Source organism: Dufourea novaeangliae, unplaced genomic scaffold, assembly GCF_001272555.1.
Source record: "Dufourea novaeangliae isolate 0120121106 unplaced genomic scaffold, ASM127255v1 scaffold16, whole genome shotgun sequence".
Taxonomy (NCBI): Eukaryota; Metazoa; Arthropoda; class Insecta; order Hymenoptera; family Halictidae; genus Dufourea; species Dufourea novaeangliae.
The window spans coordinates 2,039,285-2,052,024 of record NW_015373891.1 but is presented as its reverse complement, the minus strand read 5'-3'; the positions used below and the strand labels follow the sequence as shown (position 1 = coordinate 2,052,024).

The window sequence follows — 12,740 nt, the reverse complement described above, 5'->3', positions numbered from 1 at the left end:
ATTTACAATAAAAATGATCGAACAAAAAAACGAAAAAAAAAAAAAAACAGAACAACAAAAAAACATGATAATTATAATCTCACATCTCGGAACAGAAAACGTACGCGCGTACACAGACGAATGTGACAGTATACCGTCGTTAAAGAGCTTTGTCATTTCGAATATCACGCGATGTGAAACTATTCTCCGCTCGACTTTTTTTCGCGTTTCGATCCTTCAAACGTCACAGACACCCGTGAATTTAGACGCGATCGCCAAGATGTCGTGAGGAGCAATTTTTTTCTTTCTCTTTTCGCGATGATTTTCGAACTTCGCGTTGATCAGCGTGGCTCTCTTTTTCGCCATTTCGTCCTCTCAACCCCCGAACCGTCTGTAAAGAAAAAAATATTGCGGTTCTACAAATGATTTGTTACGAACGATCGTTAGGTTGTGAGCCCGAAGCGTCTCTCGGTTCGGTTGTTTACACCGAATCGGTGAACTCTCGTCAGGGTACGGGAGAGTTAAACGAGAGCGAAGAATCTGTGTCAATAAACGATCGAAGAAAGTGCATGTAAATGGAGGCAGATGTTTTTTCTCGAAGCGTACATTCGTATCTCATTTTTCCATCCTCTTTTTTTTTTTCTCTCTGTGAAACCGTCGTGTCTTTTCGACGTTCCCGTTCATGGGGATTTTTTTTCTCTACTTATTTTTCGCACGGAACTATACTCGATGGCACACCTCGATGATGATTTCGTATATTTTATCCTGTGTAGAACAAAATATATATACATATTATTATATGTATTTTTATTATACTAAATATTTTAGGTTCCGAAATATATACAGGGTGGACCACGAAACGTGATCAGTTTAGTTAAAAGTTTAGTTAAACCTGGAAGTGGACAGAATTTTGTTTGTTGTACTAGAGGCTCCAAAATGTTTATAATAGCACAGAAATTGCGTGAAAGTTTATTAAAATCACGGTAATTAAAAGGGTTTATTAAAATGGTCGAGTATCATCGAGAATCGTTCCGTTCTGCTCTACACTAATTTTTTCTCTGAGCTCTGAGTCTTTTTGCTCTTTTTCCTCCGTTCTACGTTTTTTGCCCCCGCCCTCCGGACGACAAAACCGGGCGGGGTTGATCGTGTCGTTACAAAATCGAGCCTAACTTCCATTCGAACGCGCGTCTACTGTCGTTTCGCTCACTTTTTTTTCTGATTCTTCTTTACCTCGCTGTTGACGCCCATTCCCCGGGTGATCATCCCCCCTATCCGGGGGTGGTAGAACGATCGGTTCGAAAATAAAGACAGTGCTAACGATCGCATAGAAAATTGTAAAGAGAAGCGATAAAAAGGTGAGAATGGCTTACAAAGTGTATATTTAAGACTCACAGACTTTTCTTCCTCATTTCGTACGTTAATGGCAGAAGCGCTTTACTCACAAGTGCCTTTCTTTGTTTTTCTTTCTTTTTTTTTTTTCTTTCTTTTCTCTAGTATTCACACTATCTATCTTCTTTTCTCTCTGTTCTTTTTTCTTTATCTTACTGTTCTTTCTTTCCTGTCTCTTTCTCTCTCTAATCTTTATTTCACACGTTCACTGCGCTCGTATTCCGTTCATTTTCTTCTCCGTCTCTGCACTACGTCGTTCATCATAATACGCGTCAGGCTCTCTCCTTCGCGTGCCAAATGCCCGGCTGATTTCGTTAGGGAAACTGTTCTCGCGAGACTTATGCAGGATGGGTTACCGGGGGTTATACGTATCGAGACGATAAAGTTCGATTACGAATTTATCTCTTTCGCGATATAAACTCTTGTTGCAGCTTGCCTTTGCCGTCATCGTTCGGCTGCCATGCTTCCAGGCTGTACATGTGTAGGATTGTTGTCCCGTCTTGATTGTTTATTTTGTTCCGATTCGCAACCGTGCGTCGATCGTTCCGTGTTAATAAACTGCGGACATTTATTGCTAAACATCTTTTTCACTGAGATTAAGGTGTCATTGGGTTTTGAAACAAGTATCAGCCTTGTTAACCTATTAACCCTGGATGAATCTTTTTTTCTTTAATAAGTTGATATTGTGGTTTTAATATAGTTTCTTATAAGAGAATTCATATTTTCAAAAATGGTTGAAAAATGCCTAAAACTTCTAGAAAATAATACTATAAGATTCGAGATTAATGTTCAATATTGATTACCGACAATAAACTTATTAATCTTTACTTAATAATTGTCAAACGTATCATTATCACAGTATCTGTATTAGTGTACAAAGTTCATTGTGTTCGTCCTTAATACAGCAGAATCTTCAACAAATTACCTTATGATGGACAAATTACACGGTGAACAGGTGACTTTTTATAAAAAATATTCTCTATACTGAATCTTTAAATAAAGTATAAGATCCGTGCAATGCAACTCCATTTGCTCGAACCTGTTCAGAAGCAAGCAAGTTTATCATAACAGATCATATTAAATAATCCTCGACAATGAGCTCTTATTATTGAAATAACTGTTCCAATAATACGAGCTGAAACGCAAGTCCAGTTGTACTTTCAGACGAATTTTCGTTCAATAAATCCCGTTAAGACAGGATCGAATAAATGGAATTTCACTGCGCTGCTGTGATCGTTAATAACGGAGCAAACGTACGTCGTTCACAGAACACAATTGGAATGATCGATGCGCGGTTCAATCATGCCACCGCGGTCGATCGTGACTCATAGACCCCGCGGCGATCCAAGCACGCGACGCCCTCGCGTGGAATCGGAGATCGGGGTCCATGGGTCACGAACGATCGATTGTTAATCGTTAAGTTTATTAATTAGTACGTACGCTCTAATAATTGTCCACGTCTTATCTGTTGACTAATGATGTTGCTCTTGCATTATGTTCGCAGAACGCGTCAAAAGATAAGGTAAAGCTTTAACGATCAACTGGTAGATCGGCATGCTTCCGTAGGGGAGAGTGTGCGTGTGGTTAGAGAAAAAAAAAAAAAAGATAATGCAGACATTAGTATCGCAGGGATTGTGTGAAAGAAAACGATGCAAACAATACGATATTATAGGATAGATAGACACAACGCTTGCCATTCCTTAACGATCCGTATCGCGGCTCACGGTGTCGATGCATCACCGATCGGGCCAACAATTTTTCAATATTCCGTTTCTTTTTACGTTTTACGATCCCCATTTTATTACACGTACGAATTTTTTTTACTGCACACGATTGTCTTGAACGTGATAGGAAGATGTTGAGGAATCGTGTCTTTTTTAAATTTTTGGTTTTTTTCAATATCAGTCTCTTCTCTCGCCACTTTTTCACTAACAATTTGCACGGCTTTGTGGATGACGTCAAAGAGAGAAGATCGGTTAGATCGTTAGTACGTCGACTTTTGAATAAATCGAATTGGTAACGGGAATGTAATACACGGAACACTTAAAATGGAATTCGAAGTTCCAAACGAGGTTATGTTTGCCGTGTTCGGTAGGACACGAGGGACATTTTGATTAACACGTTCACTGGGAGTCAATTTCGGTTGACTTTCCGTTTACGCTGAGTGTATTACTTTATATTTAACCCTTTGCACTCAAACTTTTCGATTTCCCCATAGATTTTGTCACTTCAGAGGGGACAATCAAGTGCAAAGGGTTAAATTTGTATTACATGACGGTCACCGGTGGTCGACGTGGCGTGATCGGAAAGTTCTGTCAATGACTGATGACTAGACTGCGGATGTTTATGCAAATTTAGATTTCTAGGGGTTAATTTACTGGAAGTGGTGTCAATTAGTTATTGCACTACATATCCCTATTGATAAACATTTCAGAATATACAGGGTGAGTCACGTAACGTTTGCACCTCAAATATCTTTATTGTTTTTAAAGATATGTCAAATGTCTAAGAACAAAGTTGAATGGTTTAATGGTACCCACAGGATGGCGAACAACTTTTGTTTTTATATTTTTATATTTAATTCAGTGACTATAATTATTCAAGGTTATTCAAGGTCACGGAAAAAAGGGTGGTTCCATTTTAAAAAAACAAGGTGACTTTGACGTATCTAAAAAAAATGACATAATAACAAAAATTGTTTGCCATCGTGTGAGCCCCATTGGACCATTCAACTTAGTCCTTAAGACATTTTACGTATCTTTAAAAACAACAAATATATTGAGGTGCAAACTTTAGGTGACTCACCCTGTATACATTGTTACAAAATTATTAGTCATTCGAACTTAAAAATTTCTGTGACTCCTTATAAACGTTAAGAAAAATAAAGAAAGGGTATACTTGAAGTCATAACCACAACGGAAATATAAGACACATATACATCATCCCTTTATCTGATCATAATAATTTGATCACCCACTGTATGGTGAATGTTAAAAAATAATTCTAAATAATAAATGCATAAAATCCGCAATCTACCAATGATCAACACTACGGTGAATGTGTTAGTTCTTACCGGTCAATTTTTTCGCCACCCCTCTAGCGGAATATCCACCCCCCTGTCGCCGCGAGAATTTCCACCATGCGTTGCCCCCGCTTTTGCGAAGGTTTACCCTGACCTGGCTAACCGCAGACCCTGGCGTGTGCGAATTTGAGCCGAGCTAAGCTCACCCCCTCCTCGTTGACGGTGCTTCTCACGCGTGTTCTCTGAATTTTGCAGAAGAAACCCGACTGGTCGAAGAAGGGCGAGGAAAAGAAGGTAAAGGAAGAAGAGGTGGAGGCATGAGGTGAAACCTTCGTTCTCGACGTGTATCGAGAAGGGATCGTCCATCTGTCTACCCGATAACATCTCGACGCAAGAACACTCAAAACAAAAAAAAAAAGATCACTTCCTCCGTCGCCACTACCGTTTCTTTGTCTCTCTTATCTTTCTCTGTTTTTTTGTTTTTTAAATCACCAATTAATTTAAACGTCTACCGCTCCCTCCACCCTTGCACGCAGAAATCACGTTATCTTTTTGTTTCTTATCCACGACGAACTGTCGGGGGATATATACGTATGTCTCTCTGTCAACTTGTCCGTCGAATACAACGAAAAGAGAAACAACACCACGGTATCCGATCCAAGAATTTTCAATATCATGTGACTGACCCAAAGAAACCACGTTTTTTTTTTTGCTTCCAGAGTACATGTACATATATTTTTTTAGAAAAAAAAAAAAGAAACAAAGTCCCTACGTATATATCTGTTCGCCGTTTTGTCGACGTTCTTTTAATTTTCTACTCGCCAAGCCCCCCCCCCCCGCCCACAACCCCCCGTGTATACACGTTAACTTTCTGTGAACCGGATCAAAGGGAGAAACGAAGCTTCACGAGACAGCGAATCGTTATTTAAGGTCTATTGTAAAGCAAAATATTTAACGACAATGATAAAACAATGTAATCCGTCTGTGTTCATTCTACCCTTTTCCAAGATCCTGGTCTCATCCCTCTCCTCTGTGGTATTTTCTGTTCTGTGATTTATAAAATCGAAGACGATCGGTAGAATCGAATTCATCGTTATTTAACCGTGGAAAACTCGTTATAAGTGGTCTCGTCTGTTAAAGGTCACGATGTCTATCGGCTGTTTAAGTTTCGCTGTATATAATCGAGTCGTTCCGACGTTGATATAGAATTATACGGCTGATTCAATCACGTTATCGTCGTGATCGACTAGCTCGAACGTTTACAACCGTCGTCTTCGGTTTGAATCAGATGTTCGTGACGAGGTAATAACAGTCCCTGTCGTGTCTCGTGGCTATGTTAAGAGAACGAAGCGTCTTAATGCGCTTGTTAATTCCGCGAACGGCTCAATTACAACGTGATTATCGGGACGGCCACGGTGCAAGAAGCTGAAAACTTTTACCGCCCGGTTCGTGAACCTCTTTGCCACGCGAGGAGAGAGATCCCCGTCGAACGGTCAATGAGCCGTATCGAATGGTGGAGCGCGCACCCGGTCGACCGTGAACAATCCACAGAGAAATTTCACGCCACGTCTTATAAATATCGCGGGGTGCTTCGAGAAAACGGAATCTCTTCGTTGAGTTCGATTTTTGAGAACAGTCGCCAGTGTGCTGGGACGGTTACCGATCGAACGAGTCGGATGGTCGAGTTTATTCGGGAATAATCTGCGAAAATGAAAAAAAAAAAAAAACGTACAACGAAAAATAAATATAAAATGGAAAATATAATATTCTGGATAATTTCGATCTTTTCGTATGTTTTTGAGGAATGTTCAATTAATAGTGTTTTGGTAATATTATTCTGATATCGAAATCGGTAAATTGAGGATTTTTGTGAAAATTAAATAGAAAGCGATTTTATAGAATAATAGATCGATCGATAGGTTTTCGTTACTTTGTTGAAGTTTTTAGTCGAGAAAATTTTTTAACACGTTGAACGCCATAAATAGAAGATTGAGGATATTTGTAAAAATTAGGTGGGAAGCAATTTTAGAGAACAATTAATTCATCTATGAATTCTTCTAATGAAACAATTTTTCTAATGGAACATAAAGTAAAATATATAAATCTTTGAAAGTTTGAATTTATCCTAAATAACATTAACCGATTTATTTTTACATTTAGTGTAATTTCTAATTATTTCAAAAGGGCAACAGTAAACAAAATTTCATTGAATTATTTTTTGACATAAGCGGAAGGCTTAGATCACAGCCCCCTTGAAAAGTGGGGCCAGGGGCTGTAGCCCCAAGCTCCCACCCTTCATTAATTCGGTGCTGAATACAAATAAACAAAAGACGTGGCGTACAGAATGGATTAATCGAATATGTTCTCCGCGGTTCCGTATTTTACCGGGCATTCTATTCAAACGATTCTATTTCCAGCCGAACAAACAAGCACGGTAGGTGCTTCGTTGATTAACTTTCGCTTTAATTACCATTTGCTATGCACAGTGTCCCCTACCTTTATCTTTCAGCTTTTTCGCGCTTTCCACGTATTGTTTACACTGTGACGTAACAAAAGATCGCGCGAGCACATTTCGACGAAACATTATTTTGTCGCGAGGTTATTGTATTTTGCGCGAGCGTGCATTGTCCCCGTTCCGTTTCGATTGTTATTAATTATACGGAGAATTTATCGATCGTTATAAATTATACGGAGAACTTTTTTTCGATCGTTATAAATTATACGGAGAACTTTTTTTCGATCGTTGTTAATTATACGACGACTTTTTTCGATCGTAATAGGGTCATTCCACGCGAAATCGGACATTTTTTGGAGCACCATTTAGGATTTTGTGCAAATTTGGATATATTATAGTCTTTAGCGATATGTAAACGTATCTCGAAGGATTTTTGAAAATTTTTTAAATTAGTGATTTTACACCTGTTTGAAATTTAAGGTCAACCTTTTTTCAATAAATCATAAGTATTGAACTAACAAACTGATCAAAATGAGCTTTGCGGGTACTTACAGTCGAGACATAAGAGTACCGAATAAAAATAATTTCAGTTAAAAAAAGATATTTTTTAATCATTTATTAGGAACCGTTGATTTTACGTTGTCGAACGCGTCGACAGGGAAACTGCGGGACATGACCTCTTGAATGTTACACGCAACGTTATTATCATTCACCGGGACAAATGATGTATCCATAAACGACGGCTTAACGCGAGTACATTCGCGAGAACCCGCGAACCGGCCGTAAATCACGCAATTTAACGCGCGTGCCGTCGACGTGTCGAGCAGATTGCGAGCGAAATTGTATACCGACCGCCGTTGTCCTATCGAATTAAACAGCGGGCGGAAAAAAAGCAAACGGTGGTGGACACGCTCACGGAAAAAAACAAACGATATTGCATTTATTTTTCTGAGAGTATACTTTGCAAACGTGCTAGCGCGCTGTCGAGATATTACTGTGATTTTTTTAAGAATTTACTAACCAGTTATATTGACTGTTTTGGTAGTTGTGGTGTTAAAAAGTGGACCTTCGAAAATCTTGAAGCTAGGGCAATTGATTTATCTATTTTATACCATCATCTTCAGTAATTTCCACGCAACGTAAAATTTTCCTTCGAATCTGTTTTATGTAGTCAATAATTCTGGCGATATTCCATCTAAAGCTTCGTTTATCTAAATACCAGGAATAGCTCCAATACTTCTGATTGATAGTATACATACAGTGGACAAAACAAATATTTGCACACTCGAGCATTTTATATTGCATACATTGAATCTAATGAAAAATATATATCGTTAAAAATCACGATGTTTGGCCGCTTACCGTAATTAAAGAAAATGCATTACAAATTTAAATATATAGATAAACCATCTGAATTTATGAGGGAACTAATATAATTCTAAAAAATGTGGATGCCTGCAGATATTATTTTATCTATTGTATATCGTCGTTTCAATGGTAAAGTAGCGAGACTATAATTTTTACGTGTCTGACTTAAATGCATGATATTTGATTTTCTATACTTATTCAACTTAATTTTTAACTACGTATACGGTGTACCAATAAATCACTGCTTTTCAGAAAATTCTATGTTTCGTTGTAAATCACTCAAACATTTACACTATCTTCGCAATATTTGTTACCTGCCTCCAGAATCGTATGTCATTTCGACTGAATAAGAAATCGGAAATGTATTTTGATTTTCAATTGCATTTTCATAGTTACTTATTGGAACACCTAATACTTACAAACGCTACAAAATAAACATGAAAGGTTAGTGAATAAAATTGACAGACTGAGGTAATTAACTTTTTATAGTTTCATAATTTTACCATTGGAACGACGATAAATTGACAAACGCACCAAGCAATTCACGCCATCTCTAATGTCAATGAGTGTCGACGCTTAACGATTTAATTTACGACCACGGTATATCGGTCCCACTGACAATATTCCGTGTGGAACGTTGCATGCAAATCGCTTCACTTCATAATTTGGTACAGCAGGAACCAGCGCCGGAACCACCACCAGAAGTTGTCGCACCTACGCCATCCCCACAACCGGAGCCAGCCCCAGCGCCCGCACCTGCGCCCGCACCAGCGGAATCGCCAGCACCACCACCGGCACCGTCGCCGACACCAACGCCAGAACCAGCTCCCCCAGCGGAGGGTGCTCCACCAGCAGCCCCGGCGGAAGGTGCTCCACCTGCGGAGGGAGCACCAGCACCCCCTGCGGAGGGTGCGCCACCTGCTGGTCAGTATACCCGTTTTAACCCTTTAACAACCGAGACCGAAATTCTAAAGCTTCTCACAATGAAATGGCCCCCTAACTTCGGGTCACTGATTTTAATTCTTTCATTTCGAAGTTATTTAAAAATTGGCAAAGATACATTTTGTTGTATTTTTGTGTGTATTATTTACATTATTATTAATATTTTGAAATTGTACCGTTTTTCATTCGTTGCTTTTTGGAAAACTTTTTTACTTTTACTAGAATTATAATAATTCCCATTATAATGTTATTATACGTAAGGGTAACTAAATAACTTTAATCCGTATAGTGCCTTCGTAAAAAAAAAAACAGATTAAACCATATTATCATACCATAAACATACTATATCACTCATCAATATTCTTCATCTGTTTCAACGTCTTTCACGATAACAACCCGAGCCAAGTCGCTTCTTCACGGATGACGGAAGCGGAACACGACGGACGAGATTGTTCTAGCATTTTTCGTGGTAGATGTGTATAGTGTAGAATTAGATGGTGTAAGGTGCATGTGTACTTGTCCAGAGGGCGCGCCAGCAGCTGCATCAGCCGAGGGCGCACCACCTCCAGCCGAGGGTGCAGCACCTCCTGCTGAGGGTGCACCGCCAGCGGAAGGAGCGGCTGCACCAGCTGAAGGTGCACCGCCCGCGGAGGGCGCGCCTGCGGCACCACCGGCAGAAGGTGATCTTGCCAGATACATTTTACGGGACCTCGTTGTTTATGTTGTTTTATGTACCCTTATTTATAAACATCCTTTCTAATACCAGACATGGGCAAATTCATTACCTAGATAAAGAGTTTCGAATAACGAATAAAAGATAAGAAAAATGTATTCCGGGATTTTTAATTAGTTGCATTTGGACATTCCAATTTTTATAATAAAACAATATTATTTCTTATATGAGTAGACACTTGGCAAACAATTGTTTAAAGGCGATCTTAAATACTGCTGCTTTCACAATATGTTATTCGAAAGAAATTGTGCCCAACTCTGTCTAATACGAGGATAGCCGTAGGAATTCCAAGCCAAAAGTATGGGACCAAGTCTGATAACTAGACTGCGGATTTTTATGCAGATAAAACGTATCCAAATATGTAACAAATATGTAGGAAATATGCAGAAAATATTTTAATAATAATTGCAAACGATTTTTCCTAAGAACGCTTAGTTTTCGAGAAATTTGATTTTGAACAAAAATTTCATTCATATGGTAAACGTGTGAACGAAGGGGTTAAAGAAAGAGAAGAATATTATTCTAAAACGATTTGGTAAAAGTAATATGCTGAAGCTGATTGCAAATGATTCATATATATATATACTGATCCTATAACTTTTATTACATCGTAACAAAATAATGAGTTACCGTTCCATCAATTATAAACTCTGGGTCCCATACTTTTAGCCATTAGTGTATGTGACAGTAATAATCCAGGAGTAGGAGATGAGGTGGAGTCTCACAAGGGATTATTTTTTAAACTTTAAACCCGACTTAGCGTAGTCGTGCAGTGGTCCTTATTTATAACAATGTTAAAATCTTACCAGTTAATACAGATCCTCTCCAATAAGAATTAATATGACCATTCAAATCACTGCATCCAATAGGAGAATGTATCCCCGCCTCAAATCTCATTTGCTCTTTCATTTCACCCCTTTTAATCGAGACTTGTGCCTCGAGGAGTTTACTAAGAAACTAACTGTATTTCTAAAGGCGCGCCTGCACCTGCACCAGCAGAAGGAGCCCCTGCTGCGCCACCAGCCGAAGGCGCTGCTCCCCCAGCGGAGGGAGCGCCCGCTGCACCTGCAGCCGAAGCGCCAGCAGCACCCCCAGCAGAGGCTGCACCAGCACCAGCGCCCGCTGAAGGAGGTAAATGACATCCTTTCCCTTCTATTTTTCACGATTATTTATTCGTTTCATTCGCAGGATTAACCATTGTCCCTCAATTTTATTTTCCATCTTCTCAATCGATTTTACTTTCTCTTTCACTTCGACGATACAGGCAGCTCATTCATTTGGCTCGTCCATTCCACGCCATTCTCATTCCAGAAATCGATGATCGTTTCAATTAATTCCTTCTTTTCTCCAACTTAATTTCTAGCCAAGGTTGTTTTGATTTTGAGACTTAGAATGACCGTCAGACCCAATCGCCAGATACTCCGTTCGAAATTCGTTACGTACGGTACGTGTTACCTTAAAAGGTATCCATCTGGTAGATGATTAAAAATTGTAGTCGTCAGCCATCAGTAGCGTATTAAAGGAATAGTCGACTAATTACATCATCGATCACACGGTGCACCGTGCCACGGATGACATTTAGCGTCGGAGGAATCGACGAGAATATCAGCGATCCTCGTTGCTTTCGCAATCACTTCGTTCTCCAGTCGTTACTTTTGTACAAGTACCACGGAGAAATGATTCCATTACTGTAAAATTTTCGTATACGTCGTAGTATTAGTGTTATAATAGATTTTCGTATTAACAGAAATCGTAGAAATCGTAGAATATCCTCGAAACTTGGACGAACACAATAGGGGGTAAAGGAACTAAAAAATAGTAACAAGCTAGACCTAAAAGGACTAAATATCGATTATAATTAAAAAACAAAAATTGAATTTCATCCTCTCTTGATAGGGGAACTAACACCAAAGGAAACGGAATTTTCTCGGTCTAAAGTGCCATTTCCCTCTGTTTCTATTTACAGCGCCAGCATCGTAACTTCGTTGAAGTTGGAACGGACGAAGGGTCACCTCGCTATATAATTTCCACTCGTTGACGTCAGAATTTGCATAAAACGTACACGGACAAGCATAGAGCACAGAATACGTATGCGTCGAGCCATATTATTCTCCTCTCGTCACGGTTCACGCGTCCGTTGTTCACCATCGTATTGTCGTCGTCATCGTCATCGTCATCATCGGTCTCATCGTAATCATTTGTTTTCCGTCGTGCGCACGCGTCACGTTTGTGCGTCATCCGTGCCCCCCCCATCGGGGTACGAAATGAACGAAAATGAGAAAAAACAAAAAAAAAAAAAAGATGAAAGAAAGAAGAAATAGAGAAAGGTAGAAAAATGGACACTCGTTGTTGACGTGTTTCACTTCGTTTCCTCCGTGACGTTTTACGACACGTTGTAAAAGTGTCGTGTTACTCATAGCAAATCGAGAATCACCGCGCCCGGCCGCCCGACCAGTTTTCCCTTAAGGTTTCAGCTAATTACACAAAACGGTAATAATAACGAACCTTTCCGTTCGAAGGGAGGGCCTCCGTTGTCCGTGATTTCGTCCATCGACCATGAAATCGAACGATCCACGAAACCTGAAATTTCAGATACGACACTTGTAACATTTATATATAATACGTATGTGTAAATAATTTACGAGGCGTTCTACCGAAGATTATCGCAGCCACCATCGACACGGTTCCTCCAGATGAGAGAATTGGATTTCGTAATAAAAACTTTTCTGCGACAACCAAAAACTTTCTCGCCGTATCAATCACGTGAATACCTTATCGACGAGGCACAGTGTGATTTTACAGCAATATCTAGCGGGGACAAAGTTATTGCACTGAAGAAATACTAGTTTTCC

At 39.4% G+C, this 12,740-nt stretch overlaps 1 protein-coding gene across 17 annotated transcripts in view; it reads left to right on the top strand.

Moving 5' to 3' along the window:
- The window catches only part of LOC107188714 (troponin I-like), a 42,569-nt gene extending 30,381 nt beyond the window's left edge, over window positions 1–12,188 (top strand). For 8 of the 17 annotated variants that reach the window (XM_015577135.1, XM_015577128.1, XM_015577080.1 and 5 more), the window contains 6 exons: window positions 2,873–2,890; window positions 4,646–4,684; window positions 8,888–9,137; window positions 10,864–11,019; window positions 11,252–11,332; window positions 11,855–12,188. In XM_015577135.1, coding sequence (XP_015432621.1) covers window positions 2,873–2,890; window positions 4,646–4,684; window positions 8,888–9,137; window positions 10,864–11,019; window positions 11,252–11,332; window positions 11,855–11,868 — 558 coding nt within the window. In that variant the 3' untranslated portion in view covers window positions 11,869–12,188. Of the gene's footprint in view, window positions 1–2,872; window positions 2,891–4,645; window positions 5,118–8,887; window positions 9,138–10,863; window positions 11,020–11,251; window positions 11,333–11,854 lie in introns of those variants that run through there. The other 9 variants (XM_015577112.1, XM_015577150.1, XM_015577096.1 and 6 more) reach the window with 5 other exon arrangements.
- Window positions 12,189–12,740: the final 552 nt, after the last annotated feature.